This window comes from Nothobranchius furzeri, chromosome 14 (assembly GCF_043380555.1).
Source record: "Nothobranchius furzeri strain GRZ-AD chromosome 14, NfurGRZ-RIMD1, whole genome shotgun sequence".
NCBI lineage: Eukaryota > Metazoa > Chordata > Actinopteri > Cyprinodontiformes > Nothobranchiidae > Nothobranchius > Nothobranchius furzeri.
The window spans coordinates 44,944,513-44,961,428 of record NC_091754.1 but is presented as its reverse complement, the minus strand read 5'-3'; the positions used below and the strand labels follow the sequence as shown (position 1 = coordinate 44,961,428).

General features: G+C 41.0%; 1 protein-coding gene across 2 annotated transcripts in view; it reads right to left on the bottom strand.

Moving 5' to 3' along the window:
* LOC107380822 (inositol hexakisphosphate and diphosphoinositol-pentakisphosphate kinase 1) overlaps positions 1–16,916 on the bottom strand; it is a 167,003-nt gene that overhangs the window by 12,703 nt on the left and 137,384 nt on the right. For both annotated transcript variants that reach the window (XM_070544139.1, XM_054743095.2), the window contains one exon: positions 6,642–6,704. In XM_070544139.1, the coding sequence (XP_070400240.1) occupies positions 6,642–6,704 (63 nt within the window). The remainder of the gene's footprint in view (positions 1–6,641; positions 6,705–16,916) is intronic.

Sequence of the window (16,916 nt, the reverse complement as noted above, 5' to 3'; positions counted from 1 at the left end):
TGGTACTATAGAATTTGGTCAGTGCCTTAAAAAGTACCTGATTCGGTACCTATCCCTAACCAGGATGGACAGATACCTGCTAACTAGGTGATGTCAATGTTTGTACAATCAAACTTATTTTTATTTGAGCAACACTCAGCTATTTACTAAATGTAAGATTCAGCTTCACTCCAGCATTATTCATCCATCCATCCATCCATTTTCAGTTGCTTATCTGGAGTTGGGTCGCAGGGTCGAGCCACTCGGGCCAGCTCCTCCGGGGCAATCCTAAGGTGTTCACTGGCCAGCCGTGTCCTGGGTCTTCCCTTGGGTCTCCTCCCGGTTGGACGTGCCTGGAAAACCTTACCAGTAAGGCATCCAGGAGGCATCCTGACCAGATGCCTGAGCCAGCTCTTCTGGCTGCTCTCGACACGCAGGAGCAGAGGGTCTACTCCAAGCCCTCCTGGATGACCGAGCTTCTCACCCTATCTCTAAGGGAGAGCCTAGCCACCCTGTGGAGAAAACTCATTTTGGCCGCTTGTATCTGCAATCTTGTTCTGTCGGTCATGTCCCAAAGCTCGTGACTATAGGTGAGGGTAGGAACGTGGATCGAACAGTAAATCGAGAGTTGCCTTCTGGCTCAGCTCTCTCTTCACCATGACAGGTACAATGCCCGCATCACTGCAGATGCAGCACCAATCCACCTATCGATTTCACACTCTATTTTCCCTCACTCGTGAACACGACCACGTGATACTTAAACTTCTCTACTTGAGAAAGGACCTCGTCCTTGACCTGGAGAAGGCATTCTACCCTTGTCTGATTAAAGACCATGGTTTCGGATTTACAAAAACTGATTCTCATCCCAGCCGCTTCACACTCGGCTGCGAACAGCTCCAGCAAATAGAGATCACTGTCTGATGAAGCCAACCTGAAAACATCATCTGCAAAATGCTGAGACCTGATCATTAGGCCCCAAAGCAAATCCCCTCAACACCTTGGCTGTGCCTAGAAATCCTGTACATAAAAGTTATGAACAGAATCAGTGATAAAGGATAGCCTTGGCTTAGTCCAACTCTCACTGGAAACCAGCTCGACTCACTGCTGACAATGCGGACCAAGCTCTGACACCGGTCATACAGGGACCTAACAGCCCATTTCAAAGGGCCTGGTACCCCATACTCATGGAGTACCCCCCACAGCCTGCCCTCCAGCCCTCCAGCACCCCCTCCAAGGACTCCAAAAAAGGTGGGTAGTCTGAGCTGCAGTTTGGTGCATAAGCACAAACCACAGTCAGGAACTATCCCCCCACACAAATGCGGAGGGAGGCTACCCTATCGTTCACTGGGGTAAACCCCAATGTACAGGCACCAAGATGGGGGGCAACAAGTATGCCTACCCCTGCTCGGCGCCTCTCAGTTGGAGCGACTCCAGCGTGGTAGAAAGTCCAACCTCTCTCGTCAAAAGTGGTTCCGGAGCCAACTATATCTAGTAGGAACCTTGCAACCTGGCCCACCAACTTCGGCTCTTTCCCCAACAGGCAGGTGACATTTCACATACCGAGAGTTAGCTTTTGTAGCCAAGGATCAGGATGCCAAGTTCAGGAAGTCCCTGCCTTCAGCTACCACCCAACACACAATGCACCCAACCCCTTTGGCTCCTTCCATGAGTGGTGAGCTCATGGAAAGGGGGACCCATGTCTCCTTTTTGGGCTATGCCCAGCCGGGCTCCATGAGTAACAGCCATCCACCAGGCGCTTGTTAATGTGCCGCAACTCCAGGCCTGGCTCCAGAGGGGGGCCTCGGTGACCTGAATCCGGGCAAGGGAACACTGTTTCCATTTATATTGTTAATCATAGGGGGTCTGATCCCTCACTTAAGATCTGTTTGATTTGGGTGATCCTACCAGAAGCATAAAGCCCCAGACAACTTAGCTCCTAGGATCATTGGGCCACTCCACCAGGGAAAGGTGGAAGCCCAGGGAGGGCTGAATAAAAAAAAAAAACATCTGAGAGTGCTGGTAATGGTATAGGTTTGAATTCAGTTCAGAAATTGTGCCTCGTTAAAAATATTCCACTTTTGTTTGGAGACGTTATTCCTGCTGAAGACCAAAATTGGTACATGTTACTGTTATTTCTTGAAATAATGAACATTGTATTTTCTCCAATCCTGACTTTGGGTATGACGACATATTTGAAGTATTTGATTGTCAAGCACTACTCTTTAAGTCACTGTATCCACCGAGGAACTTGATACCTAAACATCATTTTATGATTCACTTTTCATCTGTCATTAGGAAAATTGGTCCATTGCTACATATATGGTCTATGAGGTTTGATGCTAATCTGAAAACATTTTTTAAAGACATTACTAAATCACTTGCATCAGATAGCATCAAATAGCATATCATTGGGAAACAATAACCATAAAGCAAAATGAGAACGGGCCTCTCAAGTTATTTACCCTTGCAGATGATGATTTGGCAAATAATGAAATGCTTCAAATAATGTCAGACAATGTTTGTTCAACTATCTGGGTTCAAGTTGATGGTATTAAATACAGAGAAAGACTTGTCGTTTGTAGTGCAATGCAAGAAGAAATGCCTGTGTTTTGTCAGATAGGTGATGTACTTTTAGTTGACAATAATGTTTTTTGTTAACAAAACCGCTTTTCACAGAAACATTTGATGATCATTTTCATGCTTTCATGCTTGTTCAAAGTGAGGATCGACATCTTGTACAAATCACTCAGCATAAATTTTACAAGCCCTTTGATATTCAAAACTCATTTGAAGTTGCAAATGAATGCTTGTACATTTTGCCACAATTTAATTAATAGTGTGATTCACAGCTTCAAAAATCAAAGAATGTTTAAAAAGTGATTCGATTGTTAATTGATTTTTATATTAAACAAAATTATAAAGTAACTTTTTTCAGAATTACTAAAGAAAGAAAGAAAATTACAGGTGCTGGCCAGTAAATTAGAATATCATCAAAAGGTTGAAAATATTTCAGTAATTCCATTCAAAACGTGAAACTTGTACATTATATTCATGCAATGCACACAGACCAATGTATTTCCAATGTTCATTACATTTAAATTTGATATTCATAAGTGACAACTAATGAAAACTCCAAATTTGGTATCTCAAAAAATTAGAATATTCTGAAAAGGCTGAATATAGAAGACACCTGCTGCCACTCTAATCAGCTGATTTACTCAAAACACCTGCAAAGGCCTTTAAAAGGTCCCTCAGTCTTGTTTTGAAGGCACCACAATCATGGGGAAGACTTCTGACTTAACAACTGTCCAAAAGACAATCATTGACACCTTGCACAAGGAGGGCAAGACACAAAAGGTGATTGCTAAAGAAGCTGGCTGTTCGCAGAGCTCTGTGTCCAAGCACATTAACAGACAGGCGAAGGGACGGAAAAAATGTGGTAGAAAAAAGTGTACAAGCTCTAGGGATAACCGCACCCTGCAGAGAATTGTGACGACAAACCCATTCAAAAATGTGGGGGAGATCCACAAAGAGTGGACTGCAGCTGGAGTCAGCGCTTCAAGAACCACCACGAGGAGACTCATGAAAGACATGGGATTCAGGTGTCGCATTCCGTGTGTCAAGCCACTCCTGAACAAGAAACAGCGCAAGAAGCGTCTCGCCTGGGCCAAGGACAAAAAGGACTGGACTGATGCTGAGTGGTCCAAAGTTATGTTTTCTGATGAAAGCAAGTTCTGCATTTCCTTTGGAAATCAAGGACCCAGAGTCTGGAGGAAGAGCGGAGAAGCACAGAATCCACGTTGCATGAGGTCCAGTGTAAAGTTTCCACCGTCAGTGATGGTGTGGGGTGCCATGTCATCTGCCGGTGTTGGCCCACTCTGTTTCCTGAGGTCCAGGGTCAATGCAGCCGTCTACCAGGAAGTTTTAGAGCACTTCATGCTTCCTGCTGCTGACCAACTTTATGGGGATGCAGACTTCACCTTTCAACAGGACTTGGCACCTGCACACAGTGCCAAAACCACCAGCACCTGGTTCAAGGACCATGGTATCCCTGTCCTTGATTGGCCAGCAAACTCGCCTGACCTTAACCCCATAGAAAATCTATGGGGTATTGTGAAGCGGAGGATGCAATACGCTAGACCCAACAATGCAGAGGAGCTGAAGACGACTATCAGAGCAACCTGGGCTCTCATAACACCTGAGCAGTGCCACAGACTGATCGAGTCCATGCCACGCCGCATTACTGCAGTTATTGAGGCAAAAGGAGCCCCGACTAAGTATTGAGTGCTATACATGCACATTCTTTTCATGTTCATTCTTTTCAGTTGGCCAACATTAGAGAAACAAACATTTTTTCATTGGCCTTTAGAATATTCTAATTTTCTGAGATACCAGATTTGATGTTTTCATTGGTTGTCACCTATAAATATCAAAATTAAACGTAATAAACATCGGAAATACATTGGTCTGTGTGCATTGCATGAATATAATGTACAAGTTTCACGTTTTGAATGGAATTACTGAAATATTTTCAACCTTTTGATGATATTCTAATTTACTGGCCAGCACCTGTATGTTTTAAATAGCACCTCTCAAAATAAATCACAAAATCACAAGGCGCTTCACAAAAAGATTGTTTTAAAGTGATTTAAATACATGTTACAAAAAGTTTAAACTGTGATTAACAAATGTAAGGAAAGGGACAGAGAAAATGAATAGGAAAGAGGGAAATCGGTGGATACTGGGAAAGGTGGAATAGGTAGAAAAAGCAGAATAAGGAGAGGTTGGTGACGAAGGTCCCACCAAAGCCAGAACCGGTGAGGCTTCAGCTGCTTTTCAAGGAGTCCACTGATCTCAGGCTCAGAGGGAGCTGGAAACCTTTGTAAGTCTGGCAGCCACGCAGGATCTGTCACCTTTGACCTTTAGCCTGGTGCGCTGCACAACCAGTAAGTTTTGGTCACTGGACCTCAGGGACCTGCTGGGGGTGTAGGGACTGAGAAGATCACCAATGTATGATGGTGCTTGTCCATGTAAGGCCCTATAGACCAGAACCAGGATCTTGAAATGAACCCTGAAGTTGACTGGCAGCCAATGAAGCTGGAGGAGAAGCGGGGTGATGTGGGTATGTTTGGAGGAGTTGGTCAGAAGACAAGCACGTGACACGTGAAAAGAGTTGCAATAGTCTGACGCCAGGATCACATCAACTTGAAAGCGCCGCGAAGCGGATCGCTCATGAAGTTTGCGCTCTGCCCGCTATTCCTCTGTTCACATCAGGCGAGAATTTTTGACGAGCACTTCCGCTCACACCTGTTTTCTAAAACCCCTTTACTCCACCCCGTGTTCTTGCTGTGTGTGTGCTTGTTGATATCAGAAACTGCGCTGATCCTGCTGCTGTTTAGTACACCAGTTCCTTTCTAAATGGTTAAGTAAAAAACTAGAGTTTGTGGTAGTGTACACTATCTGTAACACTATTGCATATTTACCTTTGAATTAAACATATTTGTTTGTATTCACATTCATTAAAGTCATCCTTTGCTGTAAAAACTGCATTTAAAATTATGGAAAACTATTTCTTCGCAGGAGTGTGTGTGTGTGTGTGTGTGTTTGTCTCTAGTCTACTTAGATACACAAAAATGATCACATTTATCATTCGTGGCATTTTAATTAGAAAATTTTGTTTTATTTTGTTAAATTTACTGGTCTGCCTCTGCTGTTTTGGTTTGACTTCCTGCCAGAATTGATGCGGCTCACTCACGGGTCGCGAAAAAATTAAGAGTACATGCCAAAACGATCGCTGCACGGTGCGAGACTTCATGGACCCTTTGCAGCTGATGTGACCGAGACCTTAGGTAAAGAAGGTGGCCGATTAGAAGCTCTTTTCTTTCCATGGCGCTTCGCGGTGCATCGTCGTGCTTCCGCATCTGATGTGAACAAGGGGTTTGCCCTCTATTGAATTGGCAAGGGCCAATAGCAGCAAAGCCAAAGGATTAAAGCCATTGATCTCTCAAGGTCTTTTAGTCATTACTTAATATCAGGAATGTTGAAAAGAAAGTATGAGAACAGAGATCAAATTATTAATCATACACACACACACACACGCACACGCACACGCACACACACACACACACACACACACACACATTCCTTCTGCATAACTCATCTGAGTCTGTCTTTTCAGGATTTTTCTCAAATTCAGAGTAAAAAGTTTTGATGCGCATTTCCCTTTGTGTCTTAGGTAAATAAAGACATTCACCAGTGAGGGTGTTGAACAATGAAAAATACATTTATTGGTCACAACTAAAGCTGCTGATGAAAAAAAAGCTCAAAATAAACAAAGGTGGGGGTGAGTTTGAACGCTGATTATCTGCATATTGAAAAATATCCAAGAAAGGAGATTAAATCCACAAAAAGGAAACCTTGTGACCAACAGCAGGATCAGGGAGTGCAGGCAAAGGAGCTGTGTTAATTGTGAAGGCCGAAAACAATAAGTAGAGCAAACACCAAGGCCGTGTTGTTAAAAACAATCTCTCAGAGCCAATTTCATGTCATCATTACTGCAATCAAAGACAAAATCCCTCAAACCAAAAATATTTTCCCACCAAAGGGTCATGCAAGACAAACTAGAGTATTGTTGAAATATACGTGAATAGAGACTGACATACCATTGGTCGGATGCCTGGCAAACGACACAGAAAATCTCTTTACTGCCGGCATAGAGAGCAGCTCTGAGGAGATAAGAAAGGTTACTGGAATTATTGGGGCTGCTGGTGAATGTGTGTGAGCCTGCTGAGCTGTGTGGTCTTTAATAGGATAAATATAAAGAAAATATGAAGATCACACAGAATAATACAGACAAGCTAGTCAGTAAACTCATCAGTATATTTTACTAAGCAGCAAACTGAACTGGTCCAACAACACAGATGCTGTGTAAGAAGGACCAAAGCCGCCTCCAACTCCTGAGGAGGCTGAGGTCCTTCAGTTCATTCTGCTGCTAAAATCCTTTTATCACTCTGTGGTTGGATCTGTTATCCACTGATGGTCTGTTGGGGTGCAGGCAGCTCTGACCGAGACAGGAAGAGACTGAAGAAGCTAGCTCGGTTCTGAGCTCCCCACTGGATTCAGTAGGGGTAAAGGAGGATGCTGGGGAAGATGACCTCCATCTTACAAATCCCCTCCCACCCACTGCATTCCACCGTGGAGACCATGGACAGCTGCTTCAGAGGCGGACTGAGACATCCCAGATAAAACAGAACGCTGCCGTAGGTCATTGAGTGCGTTTACATGCAGCCAGTAACCCTTTTAAAACCCGAATATTCACAATAACCCGGTTCTGCAGGTCCATGTAAACACCGCCAAAAACCCGGATATGCTTATAACCGGGTTTTTAAAAACCCGGTTACTACACCTGGGGTAACCCTTTTCTAACCCGAATGTTTGGTCGTGTAAACGCATATCGGGATATCCCCATCAAAGAGTGTGTTCTGCGCATGCTCTGTTCGCGAGGAATCTTGGTCTTTTGAGTAGCGAGACGTCTTGTATGCGCCAGAACACCGGAAGTAAACAACAAGTTGGGAGCAACATGGCGAGTCGCAGCACAGCACCACACTTTTGGAGTGACGAGGAAACTAAAGCACAAACAAACGCGGTCGCTATCTCTTCCGAACTGGGAAACATGTTGTTGTTTTCACGGATACCGGAACAAGAAGAACTGGAAATGATGCATATTGCGTCTGGACGTAGTCCATACGTCCTGACGCTACCCCAACATCCGCATTTAAATCGGGTTATGCAAGTTAGGGGTAACTTTCTATTTATACTTGTAAACGGGTTATTATGATCAACTCAGAAACCAGAATATCGACCTTAACCCGATCATAACCCGGATATTGGCTGCATGTAAACGTAGTCACTCATCCTCTGCTTTGAGTGTAGAACTCCTCAGTTTAACTGGTACTGGCATTATCCTGGTACACAATAACACCAAAGCAATACTTAGTATGTGTTCAATACCTGTGCAATACCAGATTTACATAGTATGTGTGTCCTCCTTTCAGTGAGCTACATAGTTCTGGAATCCAAGATTTTCAATGTTTATTAGTGGTTTTTAGAGGTTGAAGGCTACAAATACTAGCTTACTGCCTATGTGTATATACATGTACCTTTGTTATTGCCAGCTCAGTGGCCTAGTGGTAGAGTGTCCACCCTGGAACTAGGAGGTTGGGGGTTTGATTCCCGGTCAGGTCATACCAAAGATGCAAAACATTTGGACCCACTGCATCCCTGCTTGACACTCAGCTTTAAGGGGTTGGGTTGGGGAGAGTTAAACCACGAAATAGTTCCTGAGTGCAGGAAACTAATTATTTTCTGTTTGAGACTCCAAAAGTGACCATATAGTTTATTTGTAGCTACCTTTCTGGTCTGCTCAGAAGCAACTGGGACCAGTGCAATCACAAATGTGGGCTTTTAAACATGTTGGATTGGCTTGGTGTGATTTACAGGGTCAAGTGCACGAGCAATTTTTTTAATGTGACGTGTAGCCATTCAAAAATTGACGTGACTGAAGCACGCAGCAGACTCTAGCTCCATGTTTGCTTACTTCAAAGTCATGTTTGATCTGGTGAGATTGCACGTCTAACCGTGGAAAGTCGGAATGCAGATTACACAATGTAGAACCAACATTTGTATATCTGTGATTTTTTTATAACCTCGTAGGGTCTCTCATGGTTTGTCAACTAACCAACGATTTAAAAAATGCACTGTGTGAACCAGGCCTAAGCTAATAACACAGGGACACGTTAGATCACAGGTGACTTCTGTCAGCCTGTTTAAAGGCTTTGAGGTAGTCAGTTGGTTTGCTCTGGATTCATTTGAGCATTAAAACTACATTAATAATCTCAACCTGTCTTGTCTCCAAACAGGTCCTCCACTGCTTTCGTTCTGAAGTATCATGTTGGGTTCTTAGTTCCATCAGGACACATGGATGATAAACCTAGAGCTCCTTCTCACAACATAATTAGAATTATACAAGCAAGACAAATGTAACCGAACACTTATTCTACACCAGACATCTAATAAGATGTTAAAGCTTCCTGCTCTTTAGTCAGCACAGGCGCCAGTCCAGAATCCTTACCTGTATATGAGGAAGCAGCATGTTATTTGTTACAAGAACATAATAGTCAGAGTGACGCCTTGTGTTGAAACTCAGTTAATTACTGTGTCTACTTAGATGTTAAAACTCGTTTCTATTCTGGAAAGCACTGCTGGTCGAACTAGAAAACATGTGGAAACCCTGTTGTGTGTGAAAACAAGCTGCTTGCATTCGTAAATAGCGGAGAGATGGGATGAAGGACAGAATGTGGAGGATTTCAGCCAGACTACTGAGTCCTGTTTCCTAAATCATTGGTTCCCAACCTTTTCTGACTAGTGGACCCCTGAGCCGTTGTCTTGTACCACACGTACCCCCTTAGTCAAATGTGTAGACGATTCCCCAAAAGTAGACTGTACAACTGATTGCTAAATGAAATAAATTTCATTCAATTTCCTTAACGCTGAACCACGTCTCACTTCCTATCTGACTCAGTCCTCATGCAGGGTCCAGACTCCTCGTGGAAACTTTCTGGAGCAGTGTTGCTTTTGGCGGGCATCTTAGTTTTAGTTTAAGTCAGTTTTAGTCGACTAAAATTCAAAAAGGTTTTAGTCGACAAAGATTTTTAATTTTAATTTTACAAAAACATAAACAAGGAATTATTCTCTAACGTGTATTCTGAGCTACTGGAGTGAGTTTCATACCAACATAATTTATTTTATGTCTATGGGACACAATCTCAGCTGGCCCAGATGTAGTAAAACAATAATCCCCAGACTGGCATCATATTTTTACTTTATTGATAATCACACTAGTGTATATATATTATTGATGCAGATCTGTGCATCATTCTGTAGAAATGTATGATTTTCTTTCCTTAAGTCCAGAATGGACTTGTAGGGAGAAAACAGAGTTTTCTACACAATATTTAAATAGAAATAAATAAATGTGTTTGTTTCATTTATTATTTAAGTAATCAGACCTCCATTAGTGACTTTAAATGTATATTGTCGAAAGTCGAACTACTTAAATTCTATGGATCTTTTAGAAATGAATTTTTTACTTTTACAAATAGCTCCCTTCAGTTTGGGGTGTTTCCTGCTGCCTTTAAAGGGGCGGAGGTGAGGCCCCTGTTGAAGAAGAGCAGTTTAGATTTCAATGATTTTAACAATTATCGACCAGTATCCAATTTACCATTTTTTAACAAAATTTTTAGAAAAGTTGGTTTTAACTCAACTAAATAATTTTATAAACACTCATAATGTCCTAGAGAAATTTCAGTCTGGTTTTAGGGTGAACCACAGAACCGAGACGGCCCTTTAGAAGAATTTAAATGATTCTAGATTGAATTATGATAAACAGAAGGTGACAGTGTTGGTTCTGCTGGATCTAAGTGCTGCCTTCGATACAGTAGACCACACTATTCTTTTAACTCTTTTAAAACAGATCAGCCTCTCTGGTGCTGTCCACAGATGGTTCCATCCTACCCCACAGACAGGAATTTTATGGTAAGTCTAGATACCTGTTCCTCTAGGGTCCATGGCATCACATATGGTGTGCCCCAGGGCCCAGTGCTTTTTAACCTCTATATGCTCCCTCTTGGTGGTGTCACCAACAGACGTGGAGTCAACTTTCACAGTTATGCTGATAATACACAGCCAATGGATGAACTTTTTAATTGCATCTTAGACATCAAATCCTGGATGGCAGAAAACTTTCTCCAGCTCAACCAGGACAAAACTGAAGTTTTAGTTGTCGGTCCTGAGGCTCAGAGAGAGAAACTTTTACCAAAACTACAATCTCTGCCTTTGAATTCTTCTCAAAAAGTGAAATCCCTGGTGTCATTTTTGACTTTGAGCTGTCTTTTACTCCTCACATTTAGAAATATTACAAAAATAGGTTTTTATCATCTAAAGAACATTGCCAGAGTCCGCCCCATTCTCTCTTGGGCCAATACGGAGATACTGATGCATGCTTTTATCACCAGTAGAATAGACTACTGTAACACCCTGCCTTCTGGTCTTCCCAAAAAGAGCATCTCTGTTTGCGGTTGACATCCCTGTGTTTTTGGTTGGAGTTTAGTTTTTCTGTCCTGCAGGTGGGTGTGGCTAAGAGCTCCCAGCTGCTGCAAAGTTGTCAACAGCCTTGCCAGAGGATTTAAGCAGCAGTCAGACACAGACTCGAGGCTGTAGTTCGGAGTGGACTGTCGATCTGAGGAAGTGGCAACAAAGTAACAACAATCTGGGCTGGGCAGATTTGGAACGTGCCGGGAGGTGGCAGTGAAACGTTCCCACCGGCCAGGTGGACCTTGGTCGAACAGAAATCAATGGCGGGTAGGCGCGGCTGTTTGGTGAATGAGAAGGAGTGGGGAGACATGGGGGACTGTGAGAGCGAAGACAGTAATTTAGAGTTGAGTTTTCGGCGGGAGTCGATGAAGGGAACGAGGAGTTACAACTCTGCTGACGATAGTACTAGGAAACAAAGAAGGGTTGTGTCGAGTGAAAGTGCTGATGAAGAAGGAGGAGGGTTCAAAATCATATTGAGGTTCGGTGAGGGAAATGGAGTGAACACAGTGAACCCAGTTAAGCTAATGTCTATCTTAAAAAATCAAGTTGGAGACATAAAACTGGCTCAAGTTTTGAGAGATGGAAATTTGCTGATTGTTTGTAAAACTGAAGATCAGAGAGAGAAGGCCTGTAAAATAAGAGAGGTGGGAAAACATAAAGTAAACAGTGTGAGTAAGGTGGGGATGAGTGGAATGGGACCTAAAGAGGTGATTTGGGGAATACCGGTGGATGTTTCAGTTGGGGAAATAAAAGCCAATTTAAAAGGAGCAAAAGTGAAAGATGCTAAGAGATTTACAGAATTTCGATATGGATCAGAGAAAGAAAAGGATTCAGTGCTGATTGAATTTCAGGGTGACGTTCTACCATATAGAGTGTTTTTAGGCTGCATGTCATACACAGTGAGGGAGTACATTCCGAAGCCGATTAGATGCTTCAACTGTCAAAGATTTGGACATACGGCAAATGTGTGTAAAGGACGGAAGAGATGCCCAAGATGTGGAGAAGATCATAGCTTTGAGGAATGCAGAAATAGAACAAAACCAAAGTGTTGTAACTGGGGGGGGGGCACATAGTACAGCTTATGCGGGTTGCCTGGTGATGAGGAGGAAAACTTGGATACAACGTACAAAAGTTCAAAGTAAAGTTTCTTATGCAGAAGCAGTTAAATTGGTGGGAGAGGCTCCAGTGAGAATGAATGACACGATGCCACATGATTCAGCTCTCGGATCTGGACAGGTCGGGAAAGTGTGGATAGATGTTAAGAAATTAGTGACTTTCATTGCCGGAGTATTAAATGCAACAATTGAAACAAAATCAAAAACGGAAAGGATACAAATCATTGTGAAAGCAGCTGTTCTTCATCTGGACGTTACTGAGTTGTCTTGGGAGGAGGTCAGGCACAACCTTAGTGCGAGTTCCAGTCAAGAGGGGTTGGGATAGTGAATGGTTGGGATTTTACAATGGAATGCTAGGAGTTTGATTGCTAACAGACAATAATTTAAAATATATATTGATGAATTGTTGGAGAAACCAGATATTATTTGTGTTCAAGAAACTTGGTTAAATAAAAAATTTGAATTTAAATTATATCCATACACAATAATTAGATGTGATAGGGTAGATGGAATTGGAGGAGGTTGTGCCACTTTTATTCATGTTAATCTGAATTATAGAATAATTAAAATAGGAACTGATAAAGAATATATAGGAATAGAATTGTATGTCAATAATAAGAAGTTGTATATAGTCAATTATTATAATCCATGCAAAAAATTGGACATTAATAAGCTTAAATTAATTCTGGAAGGGAATTATGATCAGGTGGTAAAGTGTGGGGATTTTAATTCTCATAGTTCTTTGTGGGGAGGAATTAAGGAGGATCAGAATGGGGAAATCATTGAAGAGTTCATGGATGATATGAATTTAGTTTGTATAAATGATGGTAGAGGGACAAGGATGAACGTGACTACGGGTAAAACCTCGGCTATTGATCTAACAATAGTGTAGAATGCATTAGTGGGAAACTGTAATTGGGAAGTTCGGGAACGTAATTTGGGGAGTGATCATTATATAAATTTTACAAAACTTTATAGGAGTAAGGAAGTATATCTGGAAAAAAGTGTTGGTCGTTGGATATTTAAAAAGCTGATTGGTATAAATTTAGAATTATGTGTGAAGAAGAGAATGGAAGGATTAATACGGAAGAGGATATAGACATGGTGGAACAAATTTTTAGGAGAGTGATAATTGAAGCGGCGGACGTTACTATTCCTAAAAGCAAAGGGACCATGAAAAAGAAGAATGTTCCATGGTGGAATGAACAATGTGAAAAGGCAATTAAGGAGAGGAATAAAAGTATGAAAGTTTTGAGAAAGTCTCATAATTTTGACAGTTTGTTGAAATATAAAAGATTACAGGCTGAAGCAAGAAGAGTAGTTAAGAGAGCGAAAAGGGAAAACTGGAGAGGGTTTTGTGATAAAATAGGAAGAACTACGTCTGTAAGTGACGTTTGGGGTATGATAAGGAAAATACACAGTTCTCAAGGTAGGTGTAGAGGTTGCTATTAGCAATGCAGAAAAAGCTGAAATGTTGGCTAAAACTTTTATAAAAATTAATAGTGATGATAATTTGTTGGAAGATAGATGGAGAAGAAGAGAAGAAACCAGAAGGACCAATATTGTTGAAGATGATGGTGGGCGGAGACTGACAACAATTGACGCTCCATTTACAGTTTTTGAACTAGAGTGAGCAATGGGGAGAACTAAAGTGACGTCATCTGGTAAGGATGATATTAATTATGAGATGCTTAAACATTTAGGGGATAAGATGAAGGGAAGGCTGTTGGAGTTATATAATAAAGTCTGGGAAAAAGGAAAATTGCCAAAAAAATTGAAAAGAGGCAGTGATAATTCCGATAATTAAACCTGGGAAAGGTTTAAGCATTCCGGAGAACTATAGGCCGATAGCTTTAACATCTCATATAGGTAAAGTAATGGAAAGAATGGTTACGAATAGGTTAAATTATTATTTAGAAAGTAGGAATTTGTTAATGAAATATCAAAATGGGTTTAGAACTGGTAGAGGAACAATGGACACCATAGTGAGTTTGGAAAATGACATTAGGAAAGCACAAAACAATAAAGAGAGTTTAGTTATAGTTTATTTTGATATTGAGAAAGCATATGACATGGTGTGGAAGGAGGGCTTGCTGATTAAGTTAAAAAGGTTGGGGATAGAGGGAAGAACATATGATTGGATTAATGACTTTTTGTTTAATAGATACATTCAGATAAAAATAGGTGATAGATCGTCAAAGGGTTACAGAGTTGACAGTGGGACGCCACAAGGAAGTGTGATCAGTCCTGTTCTATTTTCTATTATGATCATTGATGCATTTGAAGAGATAGGATATGATGTTGGGAAAGCATTGTTTGCAGATGATGGAATATTATGGAAAAGGGGAAGGAACATTCAATACTTGCAGAAGATGATTTAGGAAGCAATAATAAAAGTGGAGAATTGGTCTTTTGAATGGAGATTTAAGTTTTCGGTGGACAAAACAAAAAGTATGGTCTTTACAAAGAAAAGAAATGTTAAGATTGAGCTTAAATTATATAGGGAACCTTTGGAGCAAGTTCATAGTTTTAGATATTTGGGTGTTATATTTGATGAAAGGTTGATTTGGAAGGAGAATATTAATAACATAGTTGAAAGATGTAAAAAGGTAATAAATATTATGAGGTGTTTAAGGGGTAATGATTGGGGGGCTAGTACCAAGGCTTTAAAACAGGTATATATAGCAATGATCAGATTGGTTATTGATTACGGTAGTATTGTATATAGTTCCGCAAATAAAACATTATTGAAGAAGATTGAAGTTATTCAAAGTCAGGCTTTAAGAATTTGTTGTGGAGCAATGAAAACCACACCGATAGTGTCCTCACAAGGGGAAATGGGAGAGATGCCATTGACTCTAAGATTCAAGTTGCTGAAATTAAATTATTGGGCTAGTGTACAAGGTAGTAACGAGGATGAGCATATGGTTAAGGGAGAGATGAAAGTAGGAGGGCAATGTTTCAATGGACAGTGTGAGAGTATGGTTTGGAAATCGTGTAGATTGGCGTAAACCTTTAAATTAAATGATATAGTTGTTCTTAAGAAAATTTTATATTCGCCTACTCCGTTTTGGTTATTTCCAAAAGTGGTGATAGATTTTCATATTCACAATGTAATTAAAATACGGAAAGGTGTGGGAAACTGGGCTAATGTTGTGGAAGAAAGATTAAATGACGCTCATCAATCATTCATCCCTGTATATACTGACGGGTCGAGAGTCAGGAACTTTAACAGGATTTTCTTTCTGGATTCCGAAATTTAGTAAATATCATGAAAGTCGAACATCTAATAATCTGTCAGTTTATACAGTGGAAATGTTAGCCATTTCATTTAGTTTACAGTGGATAGAGCAAAACGGTGTTAGGAAAAGTATTATTTGCTCAGACTCCATGTCTGTATTGTTATCGATTAAAGAAATGTCAGCTGATAAGCGGTCAGATATTTTGTATGAAATATTTGAGTGCTTGTTTAGGTTGATGAAGACTAATTCAGAAGTTAGATTTATGTGGGTTCCAGCTCACAGTGGAGTAGAGGGTAATGAAATAGCTGATTATTATGCAAAGCAGGCAACGAAACTGGATACTATGATGAAGGTTCCATATAGTGTTGCAGAGGTGAAATCAGTTATTAGACAGCAGATTCTGGATGAATGGCAAGAACAATGGTCAAGGGACGTGAAAGGAAAACATTTTTACAAATTATAGGGAAAGGTTGGAAGAATGGAAGTCATTCAAATGAGTAACAGAAATCAAGCAGTGATAACAAGAATGAGAATGGGACATACAGCTTAGAACAGTACGCTTTTTATTCTTGGACGGCATAATACCGGTCTGTGTGAATGTGGACTTGATAGGGAAACAGTAGATCATGTATTATGTACTTGTAGGAAATTTGTGGGGAATAGGAAATTGTTGGTTGAAAAATTAAAAGTTAAAGGATATAAGAAATTTGATTTGAATATTCTGTTAAATGGGGGAACAGTGGTGTATAAGTTAGTCATAGCCTTTTTAAGGGACAGTGGAAAATGTAGCTGAGTGATGTCGGGAGGGGAGAGTGATGTCCACCTTGGAGACAGAAGCACTGTGAGAAGCTAGATGCTGATGGATGTCTGTGATTTTTCAAACCGAGGACATGAAGGAGTTACAGAAGTCAATAGATTGCAGATGTTGGGGGAGGGAGTCGGGAGGTTTGTGATATTGATCAAGAGAGAAAAAAATAGTTTTTGAATTATCTTAATTAGAGTGAAATAAACCAGAATAATAAACAGATTTAGCTGATGAGAGATGGTCCTTGTAGCGCATTCTTTGATTGGAGTACATTTCTTTGTGTATGGCAAGTCCAGTTCTATTGTAAAGTCTTTCCAGTTGATGTCCTTTAGCTTTGAGCTGACGGAGAGCAGGGGTGAAGCATGGTGGCGAGCGGGTGAATTAAACAGATCTGGTTTTCAGTCGGGCGTGGTTATTCAGAAGGGTGGAGAGGTTGCTCTTGTAGTGGAAGACCACGTCATCAGCTGAACAGTTAGCTTTGGGACTGGGAAGATTGTTTATGTCAGAAGAAAAAGTGTCAGCATTTATATTTTCGATACTGCGGAATGAAATAGTGTGAGGAATGATATTTTTGGACAGAGAAAGGTTGATATTAACAAAGGAAACTGAAACACCTAAACGTAG